At 37.3% G+C, this 19,293-nt stretch overlaps 1 protein-coding gene across 4 annotated transcripts in view; it reads right to left on the reverse strand.

Annotated features, from left to right (window-relative positions):
• Positions 1 to 19,293, reverse strand: part of PPM1L (protein phosphatase, Mg2+/Mn2+ dependent 1L) — a 295,312-nt gene that overhangs the window by 94,523 nt on the left and 181,496 nt on the right. For 3 of the 4 annotated variants that reach the window (XM_060639105.3, XM_060639107.3, XM_060639104.3), the window contains exon 2: positions 9,002 to 9,176. In XM_060639105.3, the coding sequence (XP_060495088.1) occupies positions 9,002 to 9,176 (175 nt within the window). Of the gene's footprint in view, positions 1 to 9,001; positions 9,177 to 9,555; positions 9,637 to 19,293 lie in introns of those variants that run through there. The other variant, XM_060639108.3, reaches the window with a different exon arrangement.

Raw genomic sequence — 19,293 nt, forward strand, 5'->3', positions numbered from 1 at the left:
TCCTGTCTCTGCCTGGCCAATGCAGTCTAAATTGTGACCACCTGGTACAATTATTTTCTTTGAAGCGTACACATTTTCTTCAGTCCTTGTAATCAAATACTACTTTAGAACAGGTAATAACATTACTTCCCTTGTGGCAAACAATGACAACTTGATTAGAAAGATAAACACAGCCCCATTGAAATGTTTTAATCACTAGAGGTGGCACTTCCTGATTCTAAATCCCAGTGTTAGCTTGTGGTTTCCAGTATTCTCAGCAAATTCTTCAAAATTTAAAATTTTATTCTGCACACCACAAAACTTGGAGCAACGTATTCTCAGAGTGGATATGAAGCTTTCTGTTAAAAATCAAGAGGAAGTAGGGGAATGTGACTTTTTAAAAAAATAACTCCCCATCATATCACTTTTATAAAATTGAGTCTGAATTATCTTTTTTTTTTTTTTAATTTTGGACATCTCATAAGAAAACAGGCAATGCTGATAACATATTGATGTAAACTAATTTTTTTAAGTTTATTAATTTTTTAGAGATACAGCATGAGTAGGGGAGGGGCAGGGAGAGAGGGAGAGAGAAGATCCCAAGCGGGCTCAACACTGCCAGCGCAGAGTTCAACGCAGGGCTTGAACTCTCGAATGTGAGAGCATGACCTGAGCCAAAATCAAGAGTCAGATGCCCAATCGACGGAGCTGCCCACGCGCCCCTGATGTAAACTAATTAATATAAGCTAATTAATATTAGTTGGAGAGCAACATTTAAAATATGGAAGGTGATACTATGGCAGAGGGCAAGAACAGGTCTGTATGAGGCTTTGGCACATCATCACAGGAAGCAAAGGAGAAATAAAGCATTAGTCACACTAAGCCTGCCTTTAAAAATGCAACTGACATTACATTTCCAGATTAACAGTTTCTAAGAGGCTTAGGGATTCTCTTATGATTTTCTGATTTACTTAAGAATACTTTTCATCCCAAATGTGATTCTTGCCTCTTCTACACATTTACTGTCCTCTGAACATACCCTCTAGAGCACTGATTCCACTCTAGTCCACTTATATGTTTCTACTTCTGTCCCTCTGGCCTCCTACTACTGGGCACACGTGTCTACACACATTATGCATCCACACACACCTGCAGTGAAGGGCCACATGGTCATCTGGGCATTCCCAGTGGCAGGCACTATACCCTCCTCACAGGTGCTCAATTTTTAGAGTGAATAAATGAATAAACCAATAAATGTTAAATGAACTAACGACAGAATCACACATTAGTAAAGCTGAAAAAACTTAACAAAATACCTAATGCAATGTCCTTTTTTAAAAATGGAAGAAACCAAGCAGAGAGGTGCTATGTTCCGCCATAGACATGGAAACCAGCCCCAGGGCTTGTGAATCCCATGTTTGGATACTTTCCAAAGGCTGTGGCACAGAGTTTTCTAGTTTATAATTGACAAAGTCACTTTGTTACTACTCCCTGAACGCTTATCTTTTGGCTTTTGAAATTCATGATAAAAAGGGGGAAATATAAGAATTATAACTGAAACTTAAATTAGCATGGTTAAAAAGACTGCTATTATTGGCCAGAAAGAAGTTCTCAGATTATAAGTGGATTTTGACTACCTATTTTCATCTTCTGCTTCCACTGTTGTATGACTAATAATTGGCTGCATTACAAAAGTCCTCATTATGTTTTTGTTAATAATACTACCTATTTTCACCTTTTCACAGGTTAGAAGCAGACCTTCAAATTCAGGGATTCTATATGGTAATGAGAACGTGGATAAAAAAGGTAGGGACCATGCTGGAAATATTAAAAGGTTATGTGAATGGTAACTATGGCATATCCACTCAATAGGTTATTATGCAACCATGAACAATTACTTTTCTGAGTAGTTTAAAAGAACACAGAAAAATAGGACATTTCAGTCTTAAATGAAAAAAACATATATCATTGGGTAAAAAGAACTAAAACCCAACAGAAAAATGAGAGGCAGTAATTATACTAAAGATGGTGGTTATGTGTAAGTGCTGGAATTAGAGATATCTTTTCATCTTCTATCTTGCCATTAAAAAAAAAAAAGGTGCTAAAATGTATTTATATTGCTCTTATAATGGAAAAATAAAACAGATTTGAATTTTTTACAGAAATTCAGAAGTTGGTGTCAGAGGTTACACACCAGGACTTAATTTCCCTTTTTAAGTTTCTTTTGGGTCCCTGTTTTTTCCTTCTTCCGAAAACCTGTCAGCAACGCTCTGGCAAGTGTATCTTTTCAGCCTGGAAACGAGGTCGTGATTGAAGATATAAAGTAAGGAAACCTTAGTGTTACTTTCCCCTTAGGACATGTTTGAGAAACATACTGAGAAATTCACTCTATTTGTTAGAGTGAAGAACTTCCTGCAAATGCCTTTTACTGCATTTTTTATGTTCGTAGAAAACTTGAAAGGTCCCTAAATAATTCACAGTCTCTTTCCTGGGTTTGGTTTCCCGATGTGTGTTCAATTTTTACCCCATGACAGTAAATGGCTTTCTTTTTGAGATCACTGATTACGCTGACACTAATGGCTCAATTAAATCGTAGGTGTAACTTTTAGGTACCGTCTATTTTAAGAATAAAATAAGCTCGATAGGAAGTAACCCTCCGGCTACTTCCTAAACTGCACAGAGCTCATTCGCCACCCTTTTAAAAAGCTATTTCTCCAAAACATCCATTATAGTACTTGGTGTGTCTTCACCGCAGGTAGCTTTGCTTGGGCTCAGCTCTCGGAAATTTCTAATGCAGAGCAACATCAGGGAATCACAAATGAAAGGCTGAAAAATTAAAGCTGCTCTTTCTTTCTCACCTCCTTTGGGAAAGTTGTATGTGATTGCCTGACACTTGTAAGTGGATCTTCAGGTCCCCAGCTTTAAGTGATGCGTAAATGAACGCAATAAACAGCCAGCTGGGTTCTCCCCTTCCCTCATCGGCACTATCTGGTTCACTTTCTACTTGTAAGTGCTCTTTCTATGAGGTGAAAACCTGTGCTCGTTGGAAAGCCATATGGGTTTCTAGTGAACTGTAAGAATAAAAATAAAATTCTGACTGGTCTTTGGTTTAACTCTGAGAAGAAGCTCTAATCAGGCAACTGTCTCTGAAGCCTGCAGCAAGAGGGCACCACTGGACAGACCTACACTTGGCTTTTCCCAAAAGGGGAGGTAGGGCAGCTCTTTACTCCCATTTCCCATGTTTTAGGGTTCCTGTATGTGAGGCAGAGAATATCGGCCTACTCTCCTCAGAATTCCCTCAAACACAAAGCATTACAAGCCATACTCCTTTATCCTTAACAAGAGAATATGTAGGCTATTTATTCATGCCCAAACTCAAAAAAACAAAAACAAAAACCTTAGAAACGATTTGAGATTATATAAAGAAATATGAAGAATATACTAGCCTAAAAATAAACAATGCAAAGAAAGATTCCCTTTCCTGCTCTTTTAGCCCTTCAACTTTTGCCCACTATGACAAATTAAGAAAATTTACATAATGGTAGTCAGTGAGACAATGTAAAATGCTATTTTGATCTCTTCTCAAATCATGCCACTGCTTTCTTTGGAAATTTCTCTATTGCTAAACCCAACCTATTGAAATATGTATGAACTTGTACTTCAATTCAAGTAAAAACATTAATAGATCAAATGTAAAACTTCCTACTCTGAATTTTACTTAGCATTAACAAATGCTAGTAAAAATATCTAAGTTAAGGTGTCTTAATGAGGACCCATGAATGATGGCTCAGAAACTCTCCTTCCAAAATCTAGTGTTGCTGGACTCTTATCGTCTCACTTCCCATCCCACGAACAAAAGTGTGTCTAGGCATTTTCATATGCAGATGCCAGGAAAGTTAAGTAATGTTTTTCTTTTAGTCAGATATTACATACAAATTACATGGGATGTGTGAGGAGACAAGAGGGAGGCAATAGAGCAAGCAGAAGATTCAAGATGAAGCTACATGCAACCTTGCAGAAACTATGGCTACCTACATTTTCCAGTGTCAAGAGACCAGAGTTACAGTTTTAGAAATGGAAGACATCTATGAGATCCTGTCCATGCCTTTGATTGATGGGAAAATGGGCTTTAGGAAGATTTGGTGACTCACTCAAGATCATAAACCTGGTTGGCAGTAGAGTTAGAATACAGTCTGGGTCTTTTAGTTCCAAAACCTCTTTCAATTATACCATAAAACATCTTCATTCCTGTCAAAACTTAAAAATAAATCACTTGGATGAAAATATTTCTAAACTGGTTTACACAATTACTATTTTTACATACAAAATATAATTAACATTCTCTGTGAATCAAGGTCACTACTGTGAAGATCAATGATGTCAACCCTATAATATAGAGTCTATGGATGCTGATTTCACAGAGTGTAGTGCAACGCTGGGAATACGAATAACTTCTTTTTATAGGTGTCTGTGGATTTACTCTTTACTCGTATTCCTTGCTGCCCTCAGGGTCTCTGCTCCAATTATCATCCCCTTCCCCACCTTCTAATCCTAATCTTAAACTCATGTTTTCTAAAGTCTATTCTCTAAAGTAATATGAAATGCAGACGAATGCCCACCATATTCATTGCAGCATGATTCATTATAGCAGAAACAAAAACAAAAACCGTTAAGTGTCAGCATAGGAGAATGTTTAGTTAGCTAGCAGTGCTTTCAAAGACAGGATATTGTGCAGCCATTAAAATTATCTTCACATAAAGAGGTTTTAATGAAATGAGGAAGTACTTACGTACTAATGCTAAGTGAAGAAAGCAGAATATAAAACTGCAGAATTATCAACCATATTTCAAAAATGCTTTGAGTGAGGGAAATGCACCAAAATGTTCACAATGGTAGGATTATTATAATTACTAGTCTCTTACACCATTCTACTTAACTTCTATTTCTGCAATAAAAATGTAACACTCATGGTCAGAAAAAGAATTTTATAAAAGAAAATATCACATTGGAAAATATAACCTAACTGCTCAGAATAATATAAAATAAAAATATATAGATTCTAGGTGAGAATCTAAAGCCTCTGTTGTATGGGTTTGTCCACAAATTCTGTGACATGGTATGGTTGCATGTGGTGTTTCCTTACTTTCCATTTCTTTGCTAAATTTCAGGTATGTCAGATTGCCAGATACTTGAATTATAGGTGAGTAAAGCATTAAGGTATGTATATACTTAAAGGAAAAGAGAGGATGCTAAGAAGGAAAGACTAAGAAAGAGGAGGGAGAGAGAAAAGGCTCCAAGCCACTGGTTTTAGACAAGCATCTAAGGAATTTTTTCATTAATTGGTATTTAGAAGTTTAGAAGCCACAGATGGTGGCAACTGTCATTAAGTCATTCAGGCTGATTTATCCGTGGATGAGCATTAAAAACAAATTAACCTCTCTAGAGACCAGGCTAGTGTCTAATTTACAACTACGTCTTAAAACTAGGAGAGCTGAATTAAAAATGTGAGAACATCAGGGGCGCCTGGGCAGCTCAGTCGGTTAAGCGTCTGACTCTTGATCTCAGCTCAGGTCATGATCTCACAGTTCATGGGATTGAGCTCTGCATGGGGCTCTGTTCTGACAGAGCAGAGTCTGCTTGGGATTCTCTCTCTGCCCCTCACCCGTGTTCTCATTCTCTCTCTGTCTCTCTCTCTCTCAAAATAAATAAATAAACTTAAAAAAAAAAAAAAAAAAAAAAGAATGTGAGGACATCAAACCTGGGATAGCACAAGAAGTTCAGTAGTTGGGGTACCTGGGTGGCTCAGTTGGTTAAGCATCCAACTTCGGCTCAGGTGATGATCTCACAGTTCGTGAGTTCGAGCCCCGTGTCCAGCTCTGTGCTGACAGCTCAGAGCCTGGAGCCTGCTTCAGACTCTGTGTCTCCCTCTTTCTCTGCCCCTCCCCAGCTTGCACTCTGTCTCTCTCTCAAAAATAAATAAAAAATTAAAAAAAAAATAAGTTCAATACTTGAAGCAAATGAGTATTTTAGTATAGGATGTTTATATCTGAAGGTATTGGCTATTTTTTTTTTTTTTTACCGATTTTCTATCCTGATTCTTTTGTACTATGATGAAATATTTTTCTATTAAATAACAGTATTTTTGTATTTTCTCTTCTTTCTTTAAATGAAATATTAAATATATGGGTAGTGAAGGAGAAGGCAGTGAATGAGCTTTTGATTTTATAACACACAGTGACATTCACCTATTCATATACATATACACAGTCCCCACAAAATGTGTCACCTCATGCAGGAATGACCAAGGGCAAACTGATCCCAGAGTGGGTAATTTAACAGATAGATGTGGTTTGACTTTGAGAAGCATCTGAAGATCATTTTTAAAAATTTCCCTCTCTCTCCCCGAACTTTATATGCCAAGAAAACCCTCTTAAGAGTATTTTAAACTGGTCTGAGAGACAGACAAGATCCAAATCTGTTCTCATTCAACATTAGCAGCATTTGCAATATGATTTCTAAGGACTTCCCCAAACATGCTGTATTTTATTATAATAACCCTGTGAGATATTACTAGCCCAACTTTATAGATGCAGAAAGAGGCTCTAAGAGATTAATTTGCTAAAGATCACACCACTGTTAAGCCAGAGGAAAGTCCCAGAATTCAGTTCTTCGGGTCCCAATCCTGTATTCATTCCACTGCTTCAAGTTGATAAATCCTTCATACTGATAAATTCCATGCCAGAGTATCTGCCCCTAACGTCCACATACAAGGGTACCTCTGCAGAGGAGTAGTTACTCAACAAGAGTGCAGGTGAGTGGAAAATTTTTCCTGAAGAAGTTAAAACTGAGTGGTAGGAGGCTGAGGCTGATGTTCATTGCCAGCTTGGTGTCCACCTGGGCCCTTTCATGCATGCAGACTAAAACTATGTTCATAAAACCATGTTCTCTTCATAAAACCATGTTCATCATTTGTCCTTCAGGGTTTAAACTAATGCTGTCCCCAAAAGAGTCCCACTGAAAATCTGAGCCGCTTTCACTATTCCTTTACTCCCTTCAGCTTAACTTTGATAGCTTGCAGCTATTCCAGAGTGTGCCTATTCCCAAACTCCTTGGGAATTTTTCTCCAGAAGTCATACACAGATGTGTTAGTTCGCCAGCTAGACTTCAAGAAAGACCTGTGTTTTCTATATCTCAGATTCCTCCCTGCCTTTTTTGATACCTTTTCCTCTTTCTTCCAATGGCCTAGAAATCTGCTATGCACTCAACAAATGCCTACTGAGGGGATGAGAACCTGCAGGAGTGTGGTGAAAGCCCAGCTTGATTAGTAATTAGGAGGTGTGTGATTTTAGGCAGGTCTGTGGGTCCCGGTTTTCTCACCATAAAATGGTTATGGGAACAGGAAGTGGGTGGACTACATGAGGTCTATAATCTCTAAGATTCTATAAATATTCATAGTATTTTCATTGGGCTAAATCATAGCTTTACTTTATTTCATTGGGGATGGGAGAGGAGATAAATGCGAATTCCAAAGAAAAGAATGTTAAAAACAAGATAAATATGAAGATCAAATAACTAACCACTCACCAGGCAGAAGAAAGCCAATGTGTTTGGAAAATTAATAAAGCAAAGGAGACTGAGAGAGAGTAGTAATGTCTTGGGCAAATGTCTTGGGCAAGGGTAGAGATATGGATCCTTTCTGACAGGGGTGTAAAGGGATTAGAGGATGGAATGTAAATGGGAACAGATTGGTAACCAGAAAACTGCTTTAGTGGTTAGACATATGTAGTATATAATATATGTTTTTTAGATTTTTAAAAAAAAAAATTATTTTAGAGAGAGAGCAAGCAGGGTAGAGGGGCAGAGAGAGAGAATATTAAGTAGGCTCCATGCTCCAACACGGGGCTTGATCTCATGACCTTGAGACTATGACCTGAGTTGAAATCAAGAACTGACTAAGCCACCCAGCTGCCCCTAATGTTTGCTTTTTAAATTTGCTCTTCTGTTTGCTATTCAAGCTTGAAATCAAATGTTAAGAATGTCAGCATTGAGACTACTTAGATCATGAGGAAGAAAATAAGATGCAAACTAACAACTTCCTTGTGAAAATACAGACAGAAGTTCCTGGTATTAAAATGGGGATTAATATTACCAACATTTGTCCATTAGCAACCTATTTTCCTAAATCTGGGAGGGGAGAATAAGGGGTAAGTAATGACAATTTTATCCAAGATATTTCTCCCAAGTTTAATTTTATTAAAGATTTTAAAACTCCAAGTAATACTGTACTGGCTTTGTTAAAATTGAGTTCTAGCTGACAGACCTTGTAATATTTAAAAATGGTTTTATAAGGAGGCCTGTCCATGCCTTCATTAAGAAACTCCCTTAGATGGGTGAATTATGGCAGGCAGTGAACCCAAGTCTACAATGTGGTATTAGGGGTGAGAATTCATCTGAGGAGCTAAAGGAAAAGAAAGTTAAGTTCAGCTTGAAACTTGAAGGAAAAAAAAAATGGTACCTCTTTAGAAAAGAAAGTCTCTGAAATTAAAAAGTAATGCTTGAGGCAAATAACAATCCTTGGATTGTCAGATGTAAAAGGTTTTAGTTGGTATCGAAAGTTGAAGTGACACTTTAAATGATTAAATCAACAGGAGTGCATGGTGGATAAGAGACCAGAAAAATTCCATTTAAAAAAAAAAAGCAAAAAATTTAAAGGGATTTGATATTTAAGAGCCACTTTTAGGAATCTCTTGATGAAATTTTTGATACTAAAACTGCAGAGCAGAAATTTATTGTTAATCCATGTTATGTAACTTTGAATCCAGTCTGCCCTTCATCTTCTACCTCAGAAAAGGGCCTAAATTTAACCAAAGTCTATAAAGACATTTCTGCAGGAAAAAAAAAAAAAAAAAAAAAAAAAAAAAGACATTTCTGCAGGGAAAACCAAAGTCTATAAAGACATTTCTGCATTTGTGTGTGTGTGTGTGTGTGTGTGTGTGTGCGCGCGTGTTAAAGACAAACATACCTGCTTCATCGTAGGATACAGTCAATTTTTCTAGCATTTCTCTGTCAATTGACAGAATCTGCTGTTCAAGGATGGTCTGGTACGACAAAACACTATTTTCTTTGTCCTTCTCGTAGTCCTGAAGATGCTGTTTGAGGGCCTCTGGGAGTCGCGATTTTACATATTCTGCTGCAGTCTGCAGTTAAAACAGGTAGAGAACCCTATTAGTAGCCATCTTAGGCTGTTCCCTTCCCCTCAAGTGCTGTAGTGAAACCGAAAGCACTGTGACACAAACCCTTTAGACAAGCACATTCTTGTCATTGTCATTGTTAGACTCCACTCTACGAAGTACGGTGGGCCTTCAAATAGACTCACAGACCTCTAGGAATTTTCTACCAGGTTTAAAGGTACAAAAGATGATGGATTGGGTTTGGCATACAAAGAGTTATCACCCGGAGTTCCAACTATTCCGCTGAACTCTGAGGACCCAGTGATAGTAATTTTACTGGCTATAAATCTGACTTGCCCTTGTCTAGAATGCAGAAGCTAGTCACTCATCCCAGCGGTGAGCTCACCTATGCCACGGCATCCACTTCTCTGCTTTGATGTTCTCTGCTCATTAATGCTTACGCAGGAACTCCTGTGAAGTGAATAGAGAGTCCTCTGCTGGGGCTGATAATGGAATAATGGCATAAACAGAATGAAGAGACCTAAGGCAATGATGCCCTTAACCTGAAAAAAGAACTGTTTACCACTCAATGTCTTGGCCTATATATATATATATATATATATATATATATACACATATATATTTCTGATATATAGATACAGATATAGATATATAGACATAGAAATAGATCGTTCTTAGCTTATTTTTTCTCGGCTACACAATCTGCAGGAAGCACTCCTAACTAGTAACACCTGAAATTGCATGCAGTGATTTTTCAACCAGGTAAGCAAGCTTCCATTTGAGGTAGGAAGGAAGGCATGCATACTTTGAAAAAGACCTCCCCAAAGATTCTGGTATGTTCTGCTGCTGGGCTGGAGAGAGCATACTCTTCTCCCTCCCAGCTGAGAATCACAATTAAACAGAACTTTAAGAGAGAAATTAAGTGATACAGCGGCATGTATGAATCAGGGGAATTGTGAAATTCTTAAAACACATCACTTAAGAAAACCAAGAGTTTGGCATCTCCTGGCGGTCCAGTTCTGCCTCACATGCATGGGACTGAAGGTGATAAAATAAACAAATGCATACATATACTGCTTAAAATTATACTCACAACCACTAATAAATTTAAATAAAAGAAACTGTTAAAAAGGATTGTCTCTGGGATATGTGCCTAGAAGACCCATCCACATAGTTTAATATATATATATTTTTAAATTCTGATACAGCTATTCATTGCATAATTTAAGACAAGTGTGAGTTAAACACACACACAAACACATATATAGTACATGCTCATCAACAGGGTTTTGTTTTGTTTTTTCGTTTATAGAACAGTATGCTCTATAGCCTTTGGAAATAATGAGCTAGGTCTGCATGAACTGACAAGGAAGAACATCATGATATTACCTTTAACATTAAAAAACAAAGTTACAGAATACCAGTGACAATATGTCCTTTTTATGGAAAGCATACATATATGTATGTATATATTTAATCTGTAATATCATATGTGCCTGGGAGAAGGTAGGGAGGGCTATACTCCAATTGTAGAGAACATACTCACTTTTTACTCTCCACATTTCTGAATTGTTTCACTGCTCTTACTATTATAATTTTTATCTTTAAAATGTTTTTTTTGTAACCTTCAGAGTTTTCTTTTTAAATGTTAGCACAGTTTAAGAGGAAGAGAAACTTGCCAGAACAATGACAATTAATTTCCCAGGAAAAGTCTACTGGGAAATGATGGGGAAAAGTTATAGATCAGTCCTCAGAATGGCAAAATATAGCACACAACACTTTTTCTTTCCACATTTACATTTAGAGTTCCTAGGTCAGTTGTTGATGAAATTACAATTTTAAAATATCACCAAACATTGCTCAATTTCTCTGCCAGCCATCTAGTGCAGAACAAATAAAATTATTCCATAAAATGTAAATGGACTCAGCATATTGGCACAACATATTTAATTCTAGAATTTAATAACAATTTTCTCTTGACACTGGAAAACAAACATACTGCAGAATAACTATTTTTAGACTCATACTACCTTGCTATTTAGTGTAATATCTGTCATTAATGTTTTTCCTTGGAGATAATCTATGAGGTACCAGCAGTAATTTAAAATGCACATTTTACAAATAGTGGTGTACTCTCTATTATTGAAAGCATACACATTTCCTTCCAATTGTACTACTGATTTACTTTTCTAATTAAAATCATGATACAGGTCTTTGAACAGGGCCTATAATTTTTTTTTTTTTTACTATGTTGTTGTTATACTTTGGCATTTCATTTCTAAAACGGTATAACTGCATGTGCATGTATAGAGTTCTTCCGGTGGGAAAGATTCTTAAGAGGAACAGAAAGAAAGCAATTCTGGCAAAATACTAGATTCTGTCAAGATATTTCAAGAAATCACCTTCATACTGAGGCAATGCTCTAAATGTATTCAAATGGCAGTTAAAACCTTATGTTCAAGCATGAATCTATGTTAAAAAAGAGGCTGTCATACAAATATCATATGATCTCACTTATATGTAGAATCTTAAACAAAACAAAAGAAAACTGAACTCATAGATGCTGAGAACAGATTGGTGGGATGGGGTGGTCAAAATGGGTGAAGGTGGTCAAAAGGTACAAACTTTCAGTTATAAAATAAATAGGTCTTGGGCGTATAATGTTTGGCATGATGGCTACAGTTGAAAATACTGTATTGCATGGGGCGCCTGGGTGGCTCAGTCGGTTGAGCGGCCAACTTCAGCTCAGGTCATGATCTCGCGGTCAGTGAGTTCAAGCCCCGCATCAGGCTCTGTGCTGACACCTCGGAGCCTGGAGCCTGTTTCAGATTCTTTGTCTCCCTCTCTCTGACCCTCCCCCATTCATGCTCTGTCTCTCTCTGTCTCAAAAATAAATAAATGTTAAAAAAAAAAAAAAAGAAAATACTGTATTGTATATTTGAAAGTTGCTAAGAGAGTAGATCTTAAAGATTCTTATCACAAGAAAAAATTGTAACTATGTGTGGTGATAGATGTTAATTAGACTTAATGTGGTAATCGTTCCTAATATATACAAATACCAAATCATTATGTTGTACACCTGAAACAATTGTCAGTTATATCTCAATAAAAAACCAAGCTGTTATCTTATTAACTGAGATTATAATTATTCCACAGGTAACAGATAATACAAAGAAAAATTTAAATTTAAAAATTTCATTGGAATTCTAAAAAAGTGAAAAACAAAATTAAAATTTAAGATTACTTATCTATTGTTTCATCAATGAGAAATGCTACTGGAAGTTTAAATCCTAAATTACATGCTCTTACAATCAACCATTCCAGAAACGATAATATTAGTTAGCAATATCAGTATCTTGCATTCGTGTGGTACTTTACACTTTCCCCAGCAATTTATGCTGTTACCATTCTGTATGTTCACAATAACTTTGAATGAAAGTAGACAAATTACTGGTTTTGGCCAGTCCTTCACATCCTTCAAAGTTTGGCTAAAATGCTACAAATTCTTTTAGTGAACACACCTAATAGTAGCCAACAGTCTTTCAAGTGTTTGTGTAGGTATTTGTATAGGTGTAAGTATTTTCCTCAGTGTGGCTGAGATAAGAACTGTATCTTACATACCCTTGGGTTCCCCCAGCATCTGGTTCAGTGCTTGGCACCAAGAAGTTTAACATCTTGGCTCTAGCCAAGAATCAGGTATTTTGAGATAGCCTTTAGAGAAAACCTTCTGACAGTTCATAATTCTTTGCTTGCAATCTTAACTTGCTTTCACGATTCTAGATAGAGCCTAGGAGTCATTTTCCACTGGAAAATGCTACTACACTTAGTCTTTAATTATCATTGATGTCATTACAGTAGGAAAGTAAACAGCTTAAACCCAAAATAGCAAATTATGTACTTCACATACAAAGCTGTATAGGAAGCTTTATTTAATGTGTTCCTCTCTCCATAATTGTTCCATCTTCTCCATTCTTGCCTTTATTTCTTCATTTGGCAATGGGCTTGAATCTGCTAGGGACCCTCTGAAGAGTCATGTGGAATGCAGCTCAAAACTGGGCTTCTCAGTTAATGGTTGCCCTGTGGGGGTTAATCTGCCTACATGTTCAAGTTTGTGCTTGTTCAGGTGGTAGCAGAGAAGCCTCAGGGCAGAAACTGGAAGACACACAGTTCACATGTTCTCCAGATTACACCTGAGAAGATGGTCAACAGCTGGAAAGATGAGCTAAAAACTGGTGAGGCAGGACACAAAAGGTGCCCTGCCAATGCACCCTCTTACAGAATTTGCATACATAGCAACTTTGGTCTGGAGGACAGTAAAGGGCTAGAGCAGACCTTGTAAAAAATACTCAAAAGGATAAAAGAAAAGCAGCAGAATGACTAAGTGTCTAAATTCAGGAACCTACTAGGTAGAAGGCTGTTACTGGTCATTCGGCTAAAAAGCTCTTTACTATTACAGTGGTATATGTTCTTTAGGAAGTAATCAATATATATGAAAGAATGGGCGGGGGTGCAAAGTATTTTAAAAGCTGCTAACTGCTTCACAATTCATCTTAAAAACCTGTCAGCCAGCCAATTCCAACTTCTTGAATGCCTGCTGAGTAAAGTGCATTAGACCCAACACCGCTCGGAGAACAAACGTCTGACATAAAGGAACCTGCAAGTTTAACGTCCAAACAACACACACACATGAAATACTGGGAAAACACACTTCACAAAGAAATAAAAAACAGGCATGAATCTTGGGATAAATTAACATATTTATTTAATATATGAGCCATATTAAGTGCTGAATGGCCTCCAGGGAGAAAAATTAAGGAGTGGGAACAAGATAAGAACCAGAAAAATCACTGGAGTTTAAAGATCAGTTTTGAAGAAGCATTTACTGGAGGAAAGAAAAGCAATCTAGAAAGTAGTGAATGCGAGTTCATAAGAAGAAATATTAAGAAATGAAGAAGATGAAAACTAGGAGTAAGAAAGAGCTTGGCAGTTGGAGAAGTTTTTTTTGTTTTTTTTTTTAATTTTTTTTTTTCAACGTTTTTTATTTATTTTTGGGACAGAGAGAGACAGAGCATGAACGGGGGAGGGGCAGAGAGAGAGGGAGACACAGAATCGGAAACAGGCTCCAGGCTCCGAGCCATCAGCCCAGAGCCTGACGCAGGGCTCGAACTCATGGACCGCAAGATCGTGACCTGGCTGAAGTCGGACGCTTAACTGACTGCGCCACCCAGGCGCCCCGGCAGTTGGAGAAGTTTTAACTCCCCGTTAAACCACACTGTTTGGATCTGTACCAGCAGTAAAAGGAAATACTAACCATCTCAAAGAGAGAAATAAATAATCACATCTTGTTTTGAGAAAAAATGTGCTTGGAGCTGAGTTTCAGAGGCACTTGAATAAAATTAAAGCACGGAGACAAGTAAAAAGTCTGAAGGACAGGAAAACTGGCCTTCCATACTGTGGTTGGAGTATAAATGGGACAATTTATTTGGACAGAATATGAAAAAATGTAACCACTTTAAAACAGTGTGTAGCTTTTACCTAGTAATAGCCTTTCTAGGAACTTATTTTAAGAAAAAGTTAAATATGAGGTTAAAGATTTGGGTGTAATGTTTTTGAATGTAAATCCCTCTCATTTATGTAGGTTCTCTAAGGCTGGGGCAGACTGTTATGGTGGTATGTTCAAGATGGAGTTTATTCTTCATACAGGAACTCCTGGGATTGTGGTTAGCGGTCTGGAAGAACTGCCATTTATTCTGTGACATCACTGCTTGAATAAAAGTTTACATTCTCTTCCAGGGGGGAAAAAGATTTGGGTGTAAACATGTTTACCGAAATATTATTCATGGAAATTGGTTGATTCAATTATGCGGCATCCATGCAATGGAATACAGTGTGGCTATTAAAAATCATATTATGAAAGAACACTAAATTATGTGGGGAAATGTTCAAAATGAAAAGCAGATTACAAAACAGTTTGTATACTACACGTGGGAGGAGAAAATTGGCTGAATTATATCAATATGGATCAAAGTTATCTCAGAGTACCAAGAGTTCAGGTGATACTAAATTTTTTTTCTCTATGCTGTTTTCTGCATTTTCCAAATTTTCTAAAATAAAAACAGTAGGAAATGATTGCCCATTTTCTATGTGCCAGGCACCATGCTGAATGCTTTATGTGTATTCACTTATTTAATCCTCACTGTGACCCTAAGAAGTTTCTACAGATGAGGACACTGACTCAGAGAGGCTAAGTCATTTATTCTTGGCTACGCAGTGAGTGCTGGAGCCGGAAACACCAACTGTTTGCAAGCCAAAAGAGAAAAAAAGTTTTTGTAAAAAAGAGGGCGATGCCTACTGTGGTCATTCCTTTACAAGGTAAAGCAGCCCCAGGCTGGGATAAGGGCCCTGAGAAGAGGACAAAGGAGCACTTGATCCAAGTTTGGTGACAGGTGGGGAAGAAAAATGTGTAAAATGGCTTCGATGTTGCAAAACTGGAAGCTAAACATGAGGTGGTGCTATTAAGAGTAAATGGGAAAACTGAGTAAAGCGAAGCATAATAAACTTACTTTTAAACATTTAACTGTAAGCCTGGAGAATATCCACCTCTCCATAACCTATGGAATATACACCACCTCCCCTCAAAAAGGAAAAACCTCCACAAGGAGAAAGTATTAGACTTATTTTATAGAACTTGAAAGAAGAATACCAGACAAATGACTTTGGTTACAAGTTCTAGGGAGGCAAAAGCTATTTCCAAGAAAAGATATTAAGTGATACTGCATTAACTTCTACTAGAGCCACCATTTGAGAAAGATCACAAGCAAATTAGACCTATGTTCAAATTACTTTTAGTATTTTTCTCTGAGAATTAGCAGAGGTCAAGTTAATATCCATTTTGACCTCTGACAGGCTTAAAATAAAAACAGGCTTCTGATGTCATTAATGAAAATATGCTTTACATTTTTTATTTAATACTGTATATTTCATGGCTGTGGGAGTTTTTAGTATTTTGCCCCTTACTTTCTAATCAAATAGTCTATCTTATTACCAAGTCTAAGACTTAGTCTATCATATGCAATTTTATATTTACAAATTTTAGGTATGATATTCAAAAAAAAAAGAAAGAAAGATCCTTCTAAACTCAATAAATTCTTACTTAGAAGATATTTTTAAAACCAAAGAATGATTTTTTTAAACATTTTATTTAATACATATGGAGACCAAACTCACAACCCTGAGATCAAGAGCCATGAGCTTCACAGGCTGAGCCAGGCAGGCAGCCCCCAAGGAATGGGTTTTAATATTAAGTTTGTAATGAGCTGTGTTATAAATGCTAGTCCTGCTGTAAAGACCCAATTTCAAAGCAACTTAGAAAAACTAACAAATGAGATTCTAAGATTACAAAATCTGAGAAAAGCACCTTAAAAACACACACTCACTTTTGCCTCAATGATGGTCTTGAGCATTTTTTGCCAAGTAAAAAAAGAAGTTTCAGAATTTTAATAACTCTCAAATTTCAAATTATCTGATTTTATAAATTACCCCACCCCCCTTCATTTTACCTAATGTGTACACACACACACACACACACACACACACACACAACGGTAATTTGGCGAAAAGAAATGCTCCATTGACGTGAATGGGACAAATAATTGATGGCAGCCCCATTCAGTTTATATTTATACCATACATATGCCTGACTTGGAACACAGTGTGCTACTGCTTCAAATAAGTGTTGATTATAAATGAACACAGGTTTCTAAAACTGATTCAAAAGAAGACTAATGGGCTGATCTTTGGATCCATATTACCCACAGCTAACAGCGATCTCATCACACACAATATGGTGCTGGATCTGGCTCTAAGGGCATCTGACCAGCGACCCCTTAGCTGAGAGGTAGACTTTGGTGCTGATGACGACATACAAGAAAGCCCAGATGGGAAATCAATTCTGCAAATACTGAGTAGGAAGAAAAGCTGAATTTTGGGAAATGGTGACCCAGGAATGATAGCTAGGTATTCACAAGATAAAGGAGAGACCATAAAGGAGACCCTTCAAAATCTGTGCCACAGGAAGACAGAAGGGAGAAGGGAGTAATATTTTTATTGCAGACAAGGATTGCCTGCCCTTGAAGGGAAGTGAATGTGCATGGGCTGATTTGGCAGCAGCCAGCACACAGATCACACATTAATTTACTTAGGTCCATCGTGGAATCCATCTTTCTTATGGTTACATATCATTAACTTTTGACAACTGCTCTTTGGCCCCAGGCACTTTAAAACAAAGTCAGAGTGAGTGCCTTTGCCCACCAGAAAGAGGACATAAGGCAAGGGAGCTGTTCCTCTCTCATACCTGCCAAAAGCCTCATTTCTTGCCATTTTTAGTCTCTGCCACTTCTAACCTGGAGGGGGTTATTTAAATAAGAAAGACATCTCTGAGAGGACCATCTTGCACTCCTGAATTCATAATCCTGGCTCAAGAAGGCGAATGTGATTCCTCCAAGAGAGACAGCATCAGGAAAAAGTTCCTGGCTTAACCCTGAAATATATAAATGAAATCTTGTACTTATTATGGAGATTTGAGATTGCTCTGGAGAGCCAGAGCTGTGGATGTGCAAATGTTAGTCAGTCTGTGATGGAATGACCATCACAGAGGGCATAACACTCAGCAAGTGAGGGACCTGAAATCATATTACCTACTTAATATGGAGATTGAAGTTTTCATTTAGTTTAATCATAAAGGTGCTGACTGCTAAGTTATGGATTATTCAGGATAATTCACCTGGGATTCTTCAAGTGACAAACCTTTAATAATTTTATCAGTCATCTGATCCATATTTGATCTGAGGCCATTTTCATGTGGTAGCACCAAGCATGTCAGAGTGTGAAAATATAACTCAAATTCCACTCCCTAAGTGATAGCTTCCCAGACTGCAGATGGATATATATACATATATACCAAATTACTTTCCTTCTCTATTTTTTTTTTAAAGTTTATGTATTTATTTTGAGAGAGACAGAGACAGTGTGAGTTGGGGAGGGGCAGAGAGAAAGGGAGAGAGAGAGAATACCAAGCAGGCTCCACAAGGCCAGCGCAGAGCCCGACATGGGGTTCGAACTCATGAAGCAGCAAGATCATGAACTTAGCTGAAAACCAAGAATCAGACGCTTAATCGGCTGAGCAACCCAGGTGCCCTTACTTTCCTTTTCTAGATCCCCGTTCTCTAGTCCAGTAAGATATTATTAGCCAAGGAATCTAACACTGTCTAGCCATGTGATTTATTTTCCTAATCTTACTGCTTTGATAATAAAAATCTACACTCAAACTCTAAGGAATTAAAAAGGTTCATCTATTTACAGTCTGAAGAAAAGTTGAAGTTATCTTCTACTATCAAAGTGATGATTAATGAAGCCTTTGCCCCTCAGTTACCACACACATTCTAGAGAATCAGGGGAGAATAGACTATACAATTTCCATGGTCCTTTTAATTTTTTTCTTAAAGCACACATACACACATCTAAGTTCTCCTGAGAGATGGCAACATAAAAACAGTCTGCTGGTGAACTGTCTTGTAAATCTGTTGAGAAAACAAGCAGCACTCAGCCAAAGCAGTCTTGTTCAATTTTTTGATAGGTGAGTTCCTATCATTTCAGCAGTTATAGAGAGAAGTAAGAAATCATTTCACATTCTATACACTTGACATCTATAGAAGAAAAAAGCCAGGTAATGTTTGTTTACAGAGAGGAAAACATGGCATATTTCAAAGAAAATTATGGTTAATTACTGATAAAATTCCCTTCCATTTCTGAATCTTAGGCTTGGGTAAATACTAATTTCCCTAGATGCTCTCCAAATGTGTTCTAGAAAGTTCCATGCAGAATACTAACTGAAAATGCCCTTGGTAATTCAGAAAGCCAATGGGACCAACTGTTATAAATGAATTATAAAACACTCATGAGTTAATTAATCAAAAAGAACTCTATAACAATAGAGCAGTCTCTCAGGGAGGCAGCCAGAACATAGTCAGACAAAATGTTCCTTGTCGGGCAATAGGGCCAGAGAACTCCTCTTGGGCCTCATTTGGCTTCTGCTCCACAGCTACCATCAGGCTCTTCAGGGAGC

The sequence above is a fragment of the Panthera onca genome, chromosome C2 (genome assembly GCF_046562875.1).
Source record: "Panthera onca isolate mPanOnc1 chromosome C2, mPanOnc1 haplotype 2, whole genome shotgun sequence".
Lineage (NCBI taxonomy): Eukaryota > Metazoa > Chordata > Mammalia > Carnivora > Felidae > Panthera > Panthera onca.